Source organism: Battus philenor, unplaced genomic scaffold, assembly GCF_028537555.1.
Source record: "Battus philenor isolate CCGP_79_NKW_IND1 unplaced genomic scaffold, ilBatPhil1.0.hap1 SCAF_26, whole genome shotgun sequence".
In the NCBI taxonomy this organism is placed as follows: domain Eukaryota; kingdom Metazoa; phylum Arthropoda; class Insecta; order Lepidoptera; family Papilionidae; genus Battus; species Battus philenor.
The window spans coordinates 4,689,035-4,706,649 of record NW_027181689.1 but is presented as its reverse complement, the minus strand read 5'-3'; the positions used below and the strand labels follow the sequence as shown (position 1 = coordinate 4,706,649).

The window sequence follows — 17,615 nt, the reverse complement described above, 5'->3', positions numbered from 1 at the left end:
CCACGCTTGTTGAACTGGTTGGCATTTGCACTGTTGTATTATGATACGCAGAGGACGCTGTTGCCCACCTTTTGGAAAATTGTTTGTGAGCAGTGGCAATCCTATATAATTAATGTAAAAAGTGTGAATAAAACTCGCGACCTATGATCGCAAGTCTTCCTTACCGTTGAGCTACCACTGCTCTTCATAATTTATATAGGAAGTTATAATCGTACGTAGTTACATATAGTTTAATTAAATATTTTAATGGCATGTATCTCGATAAATAAATGTGACTTACATATGTTTATGTATAACGCTATTATCTCCTAAATAATCATTGTTATTGTAATTACAAAGCATTAAAGAACTTCAATATACAAACCCGAAAGACTTGAAACAACGAAAAGAACTCTCAATAGTTTGCAGTGTATTTTATCATTGATATTATAATTGATACGTGGGAAACACGCTGATGGAATTTTTCTCCTTTATTCACATAATGTTATGGTAGTTTGCGTGGTCAAATAATAAAAAGAGTTATTTGGACATAAATACTTATTTGTATATTACACTTTGTTATACATTGTTCGTTCTTTGATAAGTCAAAAATGCTTTAAGGGGGTGAATTTATAGCACACTGTCAACTAAAGTATGGTAAACTAACAATGTTAATGGTTACAGAAATAATAAATAATGTATAAAGTAAAAATAGTTTTCTAAATTCGAGTTACTATATATTAAAATTATTCATCGATTTTTGTCTTTGCCTAGTGCATTCCAATAAAAAAAAATTAATGTCACATATTTCAGGATGAATGTATTTAGCACATTTATCGGCCCAAATTTTTAGGTTTTTATAACTATAACCAAATATCCTGTATATCGGTGGCATAAAGTACGAATTCAAGTACATAAGAGAATTTAATCTTCACGACTGAGACGCATCGCTCTTACTCTTAATTACAATTGACAGTAATGCTCTCACAAACAACTAAAGATTATTCAATTAACGATTGGTTCACGCTCTCAAAGAGCGACTAGATGACCGTGTCAAGTGTGCCAATTGAGTGATCCAGTTCAGTAATGTAATTGCGCGTATCGCTTTCAAATAAAAAAGATATTTTGTTAATTTATTAACATAATAAATAAAATATAACAGGAGTGGCCATGCTCTTTGATAATGCGAGCCATTTTTCGAAATTTAAAATTTATTAATTGTATACGCATTTAAAAAACGAAAAGATTGTTTTTTTAATTTTAAAATCATATTTATTGAAATTATTATTAAACAAAAGTACAAAATATGTGTGTTGAAGTTAGATAAAATGGCACATGTATATGAATATGACAGCACTTCTAGTAATACTTAAGATGCCGGTTAATTAATTATGATCAGTATTTCGATTTCGCTAATTATATGGTGGAATAATAATAATGATTATTCACATCAGTAATTTGTTTAGATTTCCATTAAGCTAACGTAGGTAATATAAATTAAATATTGAAATAATTCGACAATCACTCGGAACTAAAAAAAATTTTTTCAAAAAGCCGCATGAGGCTTGCGAGCTGCAGTTTGGCCATCCCTGATATAAAATATATTTGTATATTGCTCATACACCATACCATCTATTGACAAATCATCTGCCGACAGTGCTATATTGTTTCGACGTGCATATTATATTATGACAATATATCTTGAATACGCCACAATTGCAAAAGAAAATTAAAACTTTAAAATTATTAACAATTCTCGCGTACATAAGTTAAAGTTCATAAATATTTCAATATTACGTTTATTTTGCTATAGCGACGTAGTCGTACATAGATTTGTTAGTCCGCTTGCCGATCCGTGGTCCACTTCAAAATCTTATGTCTCCAGCTGCTATCTATTCTGCAAGCTGTGACCTTTCCACTGCAACTTCAACGTACCAAAACGTGATAAAAAGAAACAAGCGTTGAACTTTAATCAAAAAATTTTAAAAAGACTGTAAAAATAGGCAAATAAGTAAATCAAATAATGCACATAAAATGTATTCCTAGAACAGATTAAAGATGTGATGTAGAATAAAAACAAAGAAATTGTAATAATTAAGGTATGAGAAGAAAGAATGGTATCATATAAAAGGAAAAATAGATATGAAAGGGAAAGATAGAATAGTTGTAGAAAGAAAGAAAATAAAGGAGTGAAAGATCATAGAAGGAACTATAGAAAAGGGCGAAAATAAATTATGTCATGAAAAAATTATTAAATAAAAACATAGTCCCTGTCCCACAATAGATAGGGGTACAAGTAAAAAAAATAAATTAAAAAAAAACTTCAACTTACCAATCCGCTAGGCTCGGTTACCGTTCATTGATTCTAGTTAACAATAAATTAAGCTATACTTAATAATAAAGGGTGCTTTATGATTGTAAGTCTCTGCTTATATCGAAAACGTTAAAAGGCGTGAGGGATGGTACCATTGGCCTATTTACACCGTCTTATAATAAGAGCAAGGCTGCCTGTACACGGCCGCATCGATCCGGGTCGTAATGCACCGAGTTAAACCACTTAAAGTAAACCGTCTTCGGGTTAACCGCCGCCCGCGACACTGATACCACATAACGGGGTCGAGCTTGAACCTTATTGTTTTTTTAATCGCTTGCATTGTTAACGTGATTTTAATTATATGCTGTCATTAAAAAATAAAATTCTCCTATTATCACTACACTTATTTCAGCTGTAGGATGACTATTATTAAGGTGTACGGAAGACTGAATGCGGACCGCTACCTACCTGTATTATTGGAAATCTATGGGGAGGCATATCTCTAGCAATGAACGTCCTAGCGCTTATTACGTCCGGCTTAGTACTCTGTAGAACGTAGTCTTAACTCTAAAACCTTGAAACCAAGCGCGATCACTTAGAGAAATCGCGGCATAGCCTTCTCTATGACTTGTTAAGCGATTATGCTTGCCAATAAGTTCCGAATGTCTCCTAAAATATTTACTTAATATTCTCATAAAATAGGCTTTTTTAATCCCAGTAACTTAATAGTCTGTGTAGAAATCTCTCTATAAAGTGTACGAAAGTTATTTGCTTGAGAATGGCTACCTTTTACTGTCAACCATAACTTTCTTTTGGTAAAAAAAAACACAGGCGAGTTATTACTAATTCGAATTAGATTGGCAATAGCTTAGATAAAAAGGACTTAAAAGCCTTACTTATAAATAAATATGTAGTATACGTATATGTTTAGAAATACTACCGATTTTATGCATATATTTAAAACTTACCCAATACTTTGTAGCAAATTATTAGAAACAATCATAGTAGTGATATTTGAGGAGGCCGACGCCTTGCGGTCGCCATCCATTGGCTGAAAAAAAAAAGAGAAATTAAAAAAAAAGAAAATTGCACTTAAACATGGAAATTTATAGGAAATTGAATTATACACTATTAAATCTTTGCATATTTCAAGTTCGTTGTAGATTTTTGTGCATTTGACAGTTCGCTTTAAGGTTCGAATTGATTATTTATAGCTAAGATAGGTTATCGTTTGAGCGTTCGTCTAGTACAGAGTTCCCCAAACTTTTTTGTGTCGTAGACCCCTTGCCATGTTTTTCCGTGTTGGGTAGACCACCTACTTACCTGATATTGATTTCCTGTAAATTTCTAACTGTAGTGAAGTTTAGTGTTAAAAACTTAAAGTAAAAATGTTAATTTATACATTTATTAATTGAATTTAAATTAAAACTACTCAAAATAAAATTTTGTATCTGTCATGTAAAATATACGTAACATTAAATAAACATAAAATAAACTATAAATAAAATAACATAAGCAATAAGTCAATATTTTAGTGAGAAGGATGAACCTGATGCTTTAATAATAAATTATCAACATTTGGCGTCAATTTTGTAAGGGTTAATCTTAATTTCCTCGGCTAATGATGTCCAGTCTGTTTCTTTTTTCGTTAGGACATTGGTAACAACGCTGAACCCCCTTTCCACTAGGTATGACGATGGACAGGAAATTAAAAATTTCCTCGCTATATTCCATAATACATATAACATATATAATATTTTTTTTACTTCATAGGTACTCTTATAAATAATGTAAATGTTTTGATATTATAAGATGGTATGATGTAAGTAAGTAGGTACTATCAGTGTATGTGTTGAGATCTACTATCGTGGACCCCCATTTTCATTTCATGGACCCCCAATTTTTTTTTCGCTGATGTAGACATCTTGCAGGGTCGATGTAGACCACTTTGGGAATCACTGGTCTAGTAACTGATAATAATATAAAGAATTGAATACGTTTGATTTAAAAGCACGTTTTGTGATCAGATTTCATAATAATCCGTAATTCATTAATACTAATATAGCAAAATAAAAAACCTTAACAGTGACATTGCATGTTTTTAACAATTATACTTTCAACGATTTCATTTAAATAATAGAAGTAGACTTACGCAGAGAAATTAAAAAAAATACCTAATTGTTTTACCCAACAAAGTAGCACTTCTCATACTGCGCGCCATTTTCGCTTCACAATGGCGAGGCCAGGTCAAGCACCTGCCCGCTCTAATTAGTGACGTCTTCATTGTTTCCCGCCAACTATCATACGCTTCCCGATAAAATATTTTACATCCGTAAGACTCATAAATCGTTATTTAAATGAAAATAGGTTTTACACTTATGCACTTACAATTTTAAATCTAATTTTAAGAATATTTTTTTTAAAAAATTTATCGTCTTTCACGCCAAAACTCTACACTAAATTATATGTTAAACTTTAACTTCGCCAAACATAACTCGTAAACCACACGTTCACTCACGGTTCAGACCTATTTTATAGATTATATAAGACATAAAACCTCAATTGCTTCAAAAGACTGAGAATCTTTGTTATTTGAGGTAAATTGTTTAACAATAATCGTATTAGGATTATTGTTTTTAGGTGTAAAAGCTTCTACGCCTGTTTCCAATCACCCTGTATATATATATATATATATATATATATATTATATATGTATATTTTCTATTGGAATGAGAAAAGTCTATAACTTCTGGCAATACAAAGTCTGTAGGAACAGATAATAAGCGATAATTAATTTATTTATGTAATGATACGAATTTCAAAACGGTTTTTATTGATATTTCGTACACTTTATTTATAATTCCATAACTATTGATTTTAGAATAGGATATCATGCATTAAGAGCAATACTGGCAGCCTAGAGGTAGAGGACTTAGACTTCCGGTCATTGGCCGCGGATTAGATTTCCGGATTACAGTCTTATACAATTCACACTAAATTAATTACATAGGATTATCACTGGCCACAAATAAATTTCCAGAAGTTGGACAAAAACGTCCTCTGCGTACCATAATAGCGCACTGCGATCGTCAACCTGCTTGCCAAAAGAAGCGATTATGATAAATACCCCATAGATATCTTTGGGAAAGACCTTTATCTTGAAAATAACAGTACCACCACCCTGTACATTAACAAACATCAAAAGCATATGTTATCAAAAAATTAGAAGTAGTCACGGGTGAAATGAAAACCCGTTAGGCCTGGCACGAGTATCCATAACATTCGCTACCCTACATTACGTCAACTGTAGTGGGCACGCGATGTTATACCGTTCTTCAATTTTAAACCTTCTTACCATGGCTTAAATACTACTTTTTATTGTTATATCGAATATATACCTCATGAAGATAAAAACAAAAAATATATGACCTTATTTACGCTATTTAGTTTTAAATCCCAGAAGTAATACTTGCAATTAACTTTGAAATTGTTTACCATTTAACGAAACTGATATAGTGTAAATGCAATCAGCTGTTGAGTAATTTTTATCGATTTTATTACTTCTTCTAATGTAAATAAAGATTGTTTTAGGATGCACGCGAATTTATTTAAAAACGAGTCGAGCTCGTGCTCGTACGTAGATTATGGACGCTCGTAATTTTCTTTATGTACTCTTGACTTTCTTACGACCACGTATTATTTCTTATTTCACTTGTTAATCGATTATGAGACTTAAGTATTTGTGTCTAGGTTCATTTTACTACGTAACAAATATTGCCGTTTCTTAGACAATAGCGGAAATAAACATTGGACTGCGCAGGTTGAATGAAACGTACTTATGTTTCTAGTCATAAATAAGTACTCCAATTTTAGATCGAGGGACATTAATTTATTAGAAAATTTGAGTTCTTGTGTCTTGCTTTATAATGTATTCATCATCATTATTATGTCAGCCGGTAGACGCCCATGTCAAAGCATGGGCCTTGGACACCCATGCTTTGATATGGGCCTCCATGACCACAATGACCCTCCTTGCGCTGCTCGTATTCAGCGACTTCCTCTCCATGGCTATGTCACCAATCTACCTAGTGGGAGATTGGTCACGCCGCATCTGCTGGCACGTGGTCGCCACATGAGACTTCACCTACCTTTCTACCGAAGGTTGCACTACATTCACTAGACATCTATTAATAGATAGATATAGATCATTATTACTGATGCATGTAATGGCTACTTTGGCTTGTGTCTTGGACGCCAATTCTTCCAATACACAAAAAAATGGCGCCAAAAATATTTAGCGTTTAAAAAAGTAGTGTGTTTTTTAACACAATTAAATTCTTTTCACAATAAAAGTTAGGACAACTACTCTAAGCTATATATTCGTTTTAAAATACCGTCAGTGCAAATTTACAGTTAAAGTTAGGCCACGAAAACTGTGAACTTCTGTGTATAAGTAGTTTTTTTTTTAATAATAATATAATGATAAAAAAAACGACAGTAAGAGTAATAACAAAGTTTATAATTGGCGATTTATGGCACAAAAAATAAATTTAAATATTTTATGTATATTATTAGTAGTTTCTTACTTTTTACGTTTTTAGATTATAAGAAAAAGTATATAATATTTTAGTTTTAAGGAAAATATAATGTCTACATGTCCATTGCTAGACATAGGTCTCCCTTCATAGACTTCTAGCAAGAACAGTATAAAGCGGCCTGCATCCAGCTTCTTCTTACGTCTTTAACAAGGTCGTTTGACTGAAAATAATTTATGGACAACTATATAAAGGCATGGAGGTGATTGCATATTGAATGCAGTCATTATATTCATGTGTAGGTGTTTGGTATGGTCGAATATTTATTTATAGGTATTGGTCATTGCGATGCATCTATATATTTAAAAGTTTCTATTTTTTATTACATATTATAAATATCGGATCAGACATCTGAAAACTATAAATTTCAAAAATAACTTGTCTATTTCGTATGCATTCGTAAGACGAACTATTATATAATATATTTACTATGTTTCTTATAATAATTAGCACTTATTTCGCACATTTTTTTACTTTGTAATTTATCATGAGGTGAACTTACATTAGGTATATAAGTATATAAATTAATTATACAATGAAAACTATAAGTAATGTAGATAGGAAGGTGTAGAAATTTAGCACATTTATGCTGATTGTATTTGAACGCAGACATTAATAATTAAAATATAATCTGAACATTAGACTTATTACTTTCATAATGAATTCAATACTGTTTTGTGATTCTTTTGTGCGGAAATAATGTTTTTTCCCATTGATGCATTTAATTTTAAATTGTTATATTCCAAAATACCAGTGAGACACGGTGGAAGTCACATATTACGTGTTTCCCCTGTCCGGATATAACATCAAAAGCGATTGGCCGACAGAAATTTGATCGATAATCAACACATCACTGAAGTGATATTTTCGCTACGGATATTGCTAAAATTATTTATACATTACCAATATTTTGTTTTACTGCAATAATCTACTATTATTGGTTCATATTTCGATGTATTGATAACATATAGAATACATTGAAAAATGAAAGAAATATGCATAAAATGTCCGTCTTCTGTCTGCCAGCATTTTCTAGAGAGGTCCATGTCTCTCTCGACCGCAGAGTAGTCGCTTTGCATAAATTAAACTACACCTCGTTCATTACACTATACACCTACCCGGGTATAGTCCCCCTTCGTGTGTGCGTCTTCTTTGTAACTGAGGTACGAACACCCAGCGTAAATATTCTGTCCGCGGACTCAATTTCGATGAAATTGTAAAAGCCTAAATCGGCTAGCAGCATAACTTCTAACACGTCAAATGATAATAGCCAGCATTCCGTCGACGCGCCTTTTGGCAGCCGGTCTTCAGTTTTCCAGGCTCCTATCTGTGTTCTGTCGGCCGACATTGTAACGGCCAGATATCTATGAGCCAGCCTTCTGGTAGTTAAACCTCTGTCCCCCAGTCCACTGACCACCAACTCTCAATTGGTCCATTTTTTATATGCCAGACATCCGTCGGACCGACTTCAGTCTCACAAACTTCAATTTGCCATCTCTCTGTCAGATGGTTTATTCGCCACCCTGTAAGTCTACTGTACAAAGATTTTTTTATCGAATAAGCTATGTATGAAGTATACCTTGTTTTTATTAAATTGCCTTTTTGCACTACACAATTGCTGCTATTTTGCGGTTTCTTGTGTCGTGTTATTAGAGGTGACAGTGCTTGTGGAATCCGAGCTAGGAAGTTATCGCCTGCCATTATGTATCATTACACATGATTTCCCATACTATTTCATCGAACACTTTGTAGTGGGAATATTTTTATGCGCACGCGCTGTGATGAATAGAACCCATGGTTTCTTATTTACTGAAAATATAAAAATGGGTGAGAGTTGTGTAATTCCTACCAACATATTTTATTAATTGATCGATCAATTGAGATTAAAAGAATGAGCTGTTTAGTTTTTTAAACACAATCTCTTTTACGCTTGCAATGGTACGTCTCACTGCCATTCCACAATAACAGATGATATATCTCTCCGGTAGCCATGGCATATAATTAAAATGATAAATATGTTACATTTATACATTGTTTATATAAACAGGAATAATATATAATATAAATATATGTATATACGTAATAGTACAAGACGATATCCCCTTATGATAGTACGTCAGTATAAGCTATCTAAAGGATGGATAGTCTTCCCTATCGAGGCTTCGGCAAACTTAATTGCTATAAAAATTTTACCGGACAAACTTTATTATTAAATTACAAAGTAGTCGTTATAGAAGTTCTTTTATGTTATTAATTCTAATTTGTATCTCTTTTTTCTCCCAGCTGCGTGTCATGACAGCGTTTTTTTATTATTTACAATTCTTTTTGCACGTAATTACAGCTAAATTTTTTATACATAAACAATATAATTTAAAACTTTTACTCAATTATAACATCGCTTTAGTGCTACCGAAACCGCTGTACCGCGCCATAGGTAAGCTCGGCGAAGTGAGACCCGAGAAAAAGAGTAGCAGTTATAAGCACCACCACCCTGCGCGTTAACGACGGATGTAACGGAACGGTCAGCCCTTTAATGAAGCCTTAACAAGTATAAATAATAAAAATATTTATAAATTAATTGGTATTCTAATAATTGCCTCTCAGTACAATTAAAAATTTAAATACTTATAAAAAATGACAAATACAAGAAATAAAAATAAATACGTAACGTCTAAATTTTGTCCTGAAAAAAGTCAAATCCTTCATGTATAAAAGTGTGCAAGTGTATGCATGTATAAGATCCCTAAAATATTTTAAACCTTCCTTTTCTTAGTTTTAAATCTAAAATAAAAAAAGTATATTAATAAATTAATCTTTTAAAGTATTCAAGAGTTAATATTTGTTCGAAATGTAGAGTACTAAGTTTGATGACTTATTGGTTGGTTTAAAAAGAGCAATTAAAGTTTTTGGAGGACTCTTCTCAGCAGGTCAGCACAGAGAAAGCTTCCTCACAGACTGACTACGCTTACCTTTTTTTTATTATCGGTTCAAAAGTGCGTGTAAATACTTATTTAAATAATAAAACTTTGAATTTGAATAACATTGATCTAGCGCACCTACGAAACGTTTTAACTTGTTGAAGGTGTATCCATTACAATTCTATAGAATAATCGTTTTGGCCTATGAAGGCAATTTATAAATGTGCGGACCTCCCACTCGACGCGCCCTAATTTTTGTCACAGTTCAATGTTGCCCGACCATTAACCTAATTGCAATTTTTATGAGCGCCCACATATCGAATAATGTTCATTTTTATAACTAGAATCGCAACAATACTGGCAATATTTTAACTTTTTAATTCGATTTTTAATTTTAAAATTGGATAGGACTTGTCAAACTCCTTATCTAGGGAGAGCCTTTGAGGTTTTGATTCTTCCAGCTTTTCTCATTTCATGTAGTAAAAGAGAGAAAATTTAAAATTAAAAGGGTAGTAGGCAGAAGGCCTGGTCTGATTCTACACTGCAGATCGGTACTCCCCTGATGGTAAGCAGCCGCACGATCTCCCGGGACTTATCAGGCGGCATCAGGTCAAAACGGGAGCGCCGGTAGTTGACAGGATGTGTTCGTGCGGGTGAATATACAATAAATAACAAATTTTATGTGTTATTTGAGTTTATTTTTATTTTTTCAATGACCGTTAACTAAGATTTTTCTAAACTAATATGACAAGCATTTAGAGTTTCATCATTATAATCAATTTTGCCGTTGAATTTCCGCTGGTAGAAATAGGCTTAAATCTATGTCTTAATCGGCGCTTGCCAGTCCAGGACTCTACTCCGGAACCTTAGGCCCTAAGTGGTCATCTGTTCTTCGCGACCATTCAAAGGTCTCCTTATTGTTGATTCAATATCGTAAAGAAATGCAGAGTATTGCCCGCTTCTAGGCTCTTTGAACGGGCACAATTGATTTAACGTCTTTACTATAATTATGATGAAAACAGAAAGACGAAAATATTTAAAATTTTTACCAACAAAATTAACATAACTACAAGCAAACAGATCAAATTGAAGAGTTGAGTAATGAACCGAAATGCTTTACAATTCGATATTTCGACGATGACCCCGATTTTTAACACACAGCGCAATGTTCCTATTGCAATTCTCGTCAATCGTTAACTTGTTTGGCCCTTAAAATGAAAGCGTGCTTGTTTATGTCTACTTAGAAATGATTGTTTTCGACTCATCTCCCGTTGTTGTGTGCTCGAGATCTCTTATTAGTAAATACTTGCGCATCTGTACCTTGTATTTTTCTTACTTTGTAATCGATTTCAAAGAAGCAAGACGTCATTTGGAGTTTACATTTGTATTTAAACAGGGCGTGCGCAATCGTGATTTTAGGAATATATCGGCTTACAATAGTATTATCAACGACAGATTTCAAGGTCTTAAAGTCGCTTTTAAAAAGCGAATTGTATGTTAAATATTTGTCGGGCGTACATATTGATAATAATGATAAGGATATTTCTGTTGACCATTGCAGTAATGTATATTTAATTTATTATATATATATAATATATTTGAACCTATATCCTAAGTCATCATGCTATCTCTACGCAACGATAAACATTACATACTTGACATTAGGCAGGAATATAGCTTATACTAAAAAAGGTATATTTCAAATATATATCTTCAAACTTGACCAGAAAAATGGACTTTTTGAAATTAATTATGAGTATAAGGCAGTGCGGATCACGCGACTCGGTTAAATTGTAGTATGTAGCGGCCCGAGCTGAATCTCTCCAGGGAGCCCTCGCGCTTTCCTACCTTAAAAGAGGTTCTAGACTTACAGCCGCGGACGGAGCTAATTGTGGACAAGGTGCATATATTCCGTTAAATTGGGTGTTTTTTTAAAAACGAAAAAAAATTAGGTGATTTAGCAGTAGAATAGTTTGTAAAAACGCAACTCATCCCGTCATATGCGGCCCAAGTTTCGTATCACAAAGGAATCAACTAATTAAAATGATTAATGATTTTAACATATTTAATAATTTGAGAACTACCTTATTATCATTTTTTATATTTATTCAATTTAGTCTTGTTATTTTCAATATTATAACACTGACTTCAATAACAATAGCATAAAATTAATGGTAAACCGACACTTCATTTGTTACGGGTATTCGTTGTGGCGTGTAAACTTCCTTTTTTAATTTTTTCGCACGATTAACCTCTCGGTTTTTACCCGATGTTTTTGCATCTAGATCACACAGACAGTTTTTAATAATACTTTTAATTCTTATTCCGTGCCAACTTTACGATAAATAAGAATAAAGTCAAAGGCACATGTGCATACGTTTTAAAAGAAAATCGTTCCAAATTTAAATGTTTGAAATTTAGAACGCAGACGCGTTCCGTTCGATAAAGCGTTTGGATGCGAGCCGCGTGTCACGCCCGGACGCGGCTAATGCGGCAGCGAACATCCGTCACCATAACTGTCACTGTCATAAACGCCCGCCATTTTTAATTATCCATTCGTTATTTAGCATACCCATCCATCTGAGTTGGACGTAGGGCTCTTCCCGTATGCTAGATTTCAAAATGAACATGAAGTGCCTTTAAACTAAAACGAGCTTACATCAACGTTTGCAGTTGGCTAATTTTGCATTTAAAATGTTTAATACTTCGATACAACAAAGACGCTTTCTCGCCAATGTCGACGTTAATTTGATTTGCAAAAGTGTCACAGTAAAATTTAAATGATATTTGAATTTGGCCGTCTTCTTTTAAAAATGAATTTTCATTTTAAAACCTTTAACGTGGTTTCTTTTCGCGGTTAATTTTACATAAATGAATGTATGTGATAATCATAAATCAATATTATAGGCAGTTAACACATTGCATGGGTTACATTATAAAAGCTAAGCAAAATTTAGATAAGAAGAAGGAATGCTATTCTTCTAATACTAGTAGTAAACGTAATAGAAATAATTATAGTATACAAAAAGTTCTATCACATACATTGTACAAAAACTTCTCATAAATCTGTTCTTAAATACGTAAATTATTTTAAATAGAACTGTCTTTAAGCGTACCGAAAATATAAGCGTTGAGCACTGTTGATACAACAATATTTAAAATATATTTATTTTTTGTAAGTATAAACGTATTAAAAATAAATTTATTAATTTTTTTTTTAAATGTAATACTCAGAACGTTCATGTTAATACTTGTCGCCGGAAGATGGCGCTAGTATTATAATTCGCTCTATGGTTGTGTTCTCCGCAATACATTAGATCCAACATGTATCAATAATTAACCGTTTTATCACAATTGATGTACGTTTATTGTATACAAACAAGATTATTTCAGAAATAGTTTTGATCTATTTTGATCAAAACCTGCAAAAACCATAATTCTTAAAGTGTTCCTCTCTGTATTTGTCTAATAAAATATCTTTATCACTATTTTTGTAAACAATCATTTAGTAAACCAATAAATATTATCTGTAGTTGAAAACATAACATAAATTTTATGTTTAAGTTCATGTAGACGAGAACGTTTTAAATTCAATGTCAACTTATTTTCGGATTTAATAATTACAGGTCCGTCTGTTTGAAGTATGAGATAAATATTGTGGAAGCTTCTCGAAAACTTATGCATAACTTTAATACTCTAGTTTTTGGTTCGTAACTTTAAATAGTATCAGTGCTGTCATGTTTAGAAATAATCAGGTGGCGTATTAGTGAAAAAGTAGTTTTACGCCGAATATAGGCGGTTCGACCAACGGAAGTTGTTACTTGATAAACGGGCAATATCGACGAATGATAGCCCATGCCGAGGTCCCCCAAGGGGGCCTATAAGCCTAGTCAGTCCATGGAACGTCTGTATAAGCGATCTCAAAGCTCAGCGGCCACCCATCCCAGTGAAACTAGTATCTCGAGTTTTGTTACTTTAAAATAGGTTTGAGACAGAACGCCCTCTGCGCCTTACCTCCTTAAATTGCAAATTCTGTTTGAATATCATTGTATGTCAGATCCAAAAATTTACCTTAAATTACAATTTACAAACGTAAAACTCAAAAAAGTTTGAACGTAAATAGTAATATAATTAAATACACAACAAGTTTTTATTAAAAAGCTGTAAATCTAATAAAATAGTCCATTAGTTACGCCCCCGTATCTTTGAATTTTTTCTAAGGTCAATAGATCCCTATTGGCCCCAATTTAATTCGTTTTTATAACGGAATCCAGCACAATTGGATTAATTGAATTGCTGTGTTTGATTGTGTTATTGATGATGAAACGGGACGTTAGAATGATTCAGTGATTTTTTAAATTTTTTAACAAGGGAATAGGGAAAAAATGTTGTGATCGTTTTAGCTTCGAATGTAAAAAAAAATCTTTAGTATTAAATGCATAAGTGTTTAATTTAAGGTTTTATTGCATAATTATATTTTTTCATACAAAAAAAGTTTCACAGGCAATGTGTGAATCGACGAATGTGACGCGTGACTCGGCAATTCGGCAAAAAAATGTTATATTTTCGAGTAAAAACATAACTAAAAACAGTAACTAAAATACAAAAAACTACACGTTTCTTACCTCATATAAACCGTAGATTAAACTAAAACTAGCTGTGAAATATTCGACAAATCAATACCAAAATCATCACAAGCTTCTTGTCAGATTGTAATCAAACAAAAAAAAACTAGTTAAAAAGTTCACTTGACGGTAATTACAATGTGTTGCTATTGATACTTTTGGCAAAAATTTTGATCATCATCGCATTACTCTCTTAATATCGACACAGAAAAAGACAAGTAAAATAACATTAACAACTATGGATACTAAAATTATTTCAATTCAAAATTTAAAGCACGTACTTGCGTACAATCGATTATACAGCTAAATGCGTTAAGAAACTTATAGTTGGACTCTGTTTTTTATGGAATACCTATATTTTATAGTTAGGAGTGTGCTAACCAACCAGCTACGATAAATCTGATCCCTGTAAAAATAACGCTTATTGGTATCATAAAAATTACCTTAAAAATTCGTCAAAATAAGATTTGAATTATTATTAATTAAATATAATATTTTTTTTTGTTTTAAAGTAATCGTCAGCTGATGGGAATGTTTTATTGAAATTTAGTAGTAATATATTAAACAAAGCAAATTGTCTTTAGGCGTGCCGAAATTGAGAATGATATAAATAAATAATCTTATGTAGTGATTAAAACTAACAGATTAATTGAATATTCGCAGCTATAATCAATAATACTTAAAAATCTATTTATTTTTTGGAGTGTAAAGATATTATTTATTGTCAATACTAGTCACCGTCAGATGGCGTTAGTTGTATTATAAATCGCATTATGGTTATTTTCTCCGGAATATACAAAATCTAACCGGCATTTTTTTTTGACGTTTTTAGTCTATACACCTCTGTTTCCACGGGCTCAATTTCGATGAAGCTGTACAAAGCCTAGACCGGCTGGCAGCACAACATCAAATACATCAAATAGCAAAATTTTTCTGTCGTTATCTTATCTTTAAGAAACAAGATTTTTTAAGAAAAGGTTTTGATATATTTGATCGATATCTGCATTAAACATAATATAAGCTCTTGTTACTTACATGCTGTAATGGAATTTGTGGTATATACGTCAAATAAATAATTTTGATCACGGCAAAGTCTAACCGAATAATTGACAGACAATCGATCACTTCTATTACTCCAGGAGGTTTATTTATTAAAATTTTCTTTAATCAAATCAATCTCATTGTCTCTTAATATAATCGTCTGCATACAACAGCGTAAACAACTTAGCTGAAATTGGTCACAGTTTGGTTCACATTACAATTTACATCATATGTAATATAATATTCTAAATACAGGTTATTGTTTATAGGTTTAAAGGCTTTAAAATTGATATATATTATATATATATATATATATATATTGCTCATTTGGAGTCAAATAATGTGTGGTGCACCCTATCCTAAACTAAGGGTTTTAGAGACAACGATGAATTTTTTTACGAATAATCCTGTTTATGCAAAAAAAATGATGGCCTTGGAAATTTAATAATTTCTGTAGGGTTTACTATGAGTTATTTTAAACCATGACATTGTGATCGACACTGTTCTTTTTCCTCATCAACGGGATTTCTGAAATAAAAACTAAATCCCTTTAAGATGTCCGAACTCTGATATTTGGACAGGGTGTACTATACATTGATTGATAGTAAATGAGCTATACGTTCACTCCTTCCCAGCCTCATATTCTTTGAAGTTATCTATTTATAAATGGTCAATAAACTTTTATTGCTATTTGCAGGCAAATGGGCCGCAACCTCATCATCCCTGGCGGAACGAGGGTGATCGACGCAACGGGCAAGCTTGTGATGCCGGGTGGGATTGACCCCCACACCCATTTGGAACTGGAGATGATGGGTGCGAAGACCGCAGACAACTTCTACACCGGGACAAGGGCAGCGGTAGCTGGAGGGACCACCACTATTAGTAAATATAACGAATTATTTTTTTGTTATTAATTTGTACTTTTTCTGTGATATTTTATTTGGTCTTATCAATAGATTGCCAATAGAACCGGTTGAAACCGACATGCATTTGGCGTCTAAAAACGTGTGCTAACCAACAGAACGCCCATCGCTTATAAACTTAACCAATAATCAATCGATGAACACGCTGACAGTTTTGCATATATACAACATCATCACTCCAGCCAATAACGACCACGGTTTGACCGGAAGAAGAGAACACTCTAGAAGCACTCTGCATCTAATGTATAGGCCGGCATTAAAAAAGCCGTTTCTTCACCTTGTGGGTGGACGTCCACCTTATGGTCCAGCGGTTAACTGTTCTTCGATTTGGCCCGTCCATTGCCTATTCAACTTACCAAGCCGCTGGGCTGACCCAGCAGTGGACATCCTATGGATGAATTGATGATGTTCATGATTGTTTAACTAAATGAGGCTAAAGCAAGGAATCGTGTCTATGCCTATTATTCAAGCCGTTATTACTATAGCCGAAGTCAATTTTAGAACTCCTCGATCTCACATTCGGTGAAATATCTAACGCCTGTGCTGAAGTTCTAGAAGGTTCTATTGTAATTAACAGACATTTTAGCTTAACGCTCTGCAATTCCAATCCGATGAAACTAAATACTAATATGTATTTTTATCACAAAAACTATATCTTTTCATCTTTTTTTTAAATTAGATTTCGCCTATAAAATTAATTTCCATTTTAATTTTTAAGGCGGATATAAAAAAAAATCGTGGAATGAAATTCTATAACATTGTATCCTACCTTTGTTTATTAAAAAGGTCGGTACTAAACGCTTTTTAAAAAATACACGTGGATCGCCATTTTTGTTGAACAAACTTATGTTTCCTTTTAGTCCAACAGCTATGTAATCTTGCCAACAAAGCGTACCCCATGTTTGGCATACTCATTGTTCGATCCGACGGCGGTCGTAACCCCAAGGCCTCCATTTGTATGGTCTGCCCAATATCCTCGTGACTCCATAGAAATCTAATCCATTTGCAAATGCTTTACAATTGTACATCGACATAACCCTTGTCACAAAAGACACACATTTTAATCGGCCAATTTTTACATATGAAAACGTGGCAAAGACGAAGGTACTTCTTTTTATTAAATATCAATAATTGTACCTTTTATTAATAACATCTGTTGCAATTTAATTTTTTTATATTTAAAATAAAATACAAAATGGTTTAAGTTTGTCGGGAAAATA

At 32.8% G+C, this 17,615-nt stretch overlaps 1 protein-coding gene across 2 annotated transcripts in view; it reads left to right on the top strand.

Moving 5' to 3' along the window:
• The window catches only part of CRMP (Collapsin Response Mediator Protein), a 71,186-nt gene that overhangs the window by 41,221 nt on the left and 12,350 nt on the right, over positions 1-17,615 (top strand). For both annotated transcript variants that reach the window (XM_068768538.1, XM_068768536.1), the window contains exon 3: positions 16,170-16,354. In XM_068768538.1, coding sequence (XP_068624639.1) covers positions 16,170-16,354 — 185 coding nt within the window. The remainder of the gene's footprint in view (positions 1-16,169; positions 16,355-17,615) is intronic.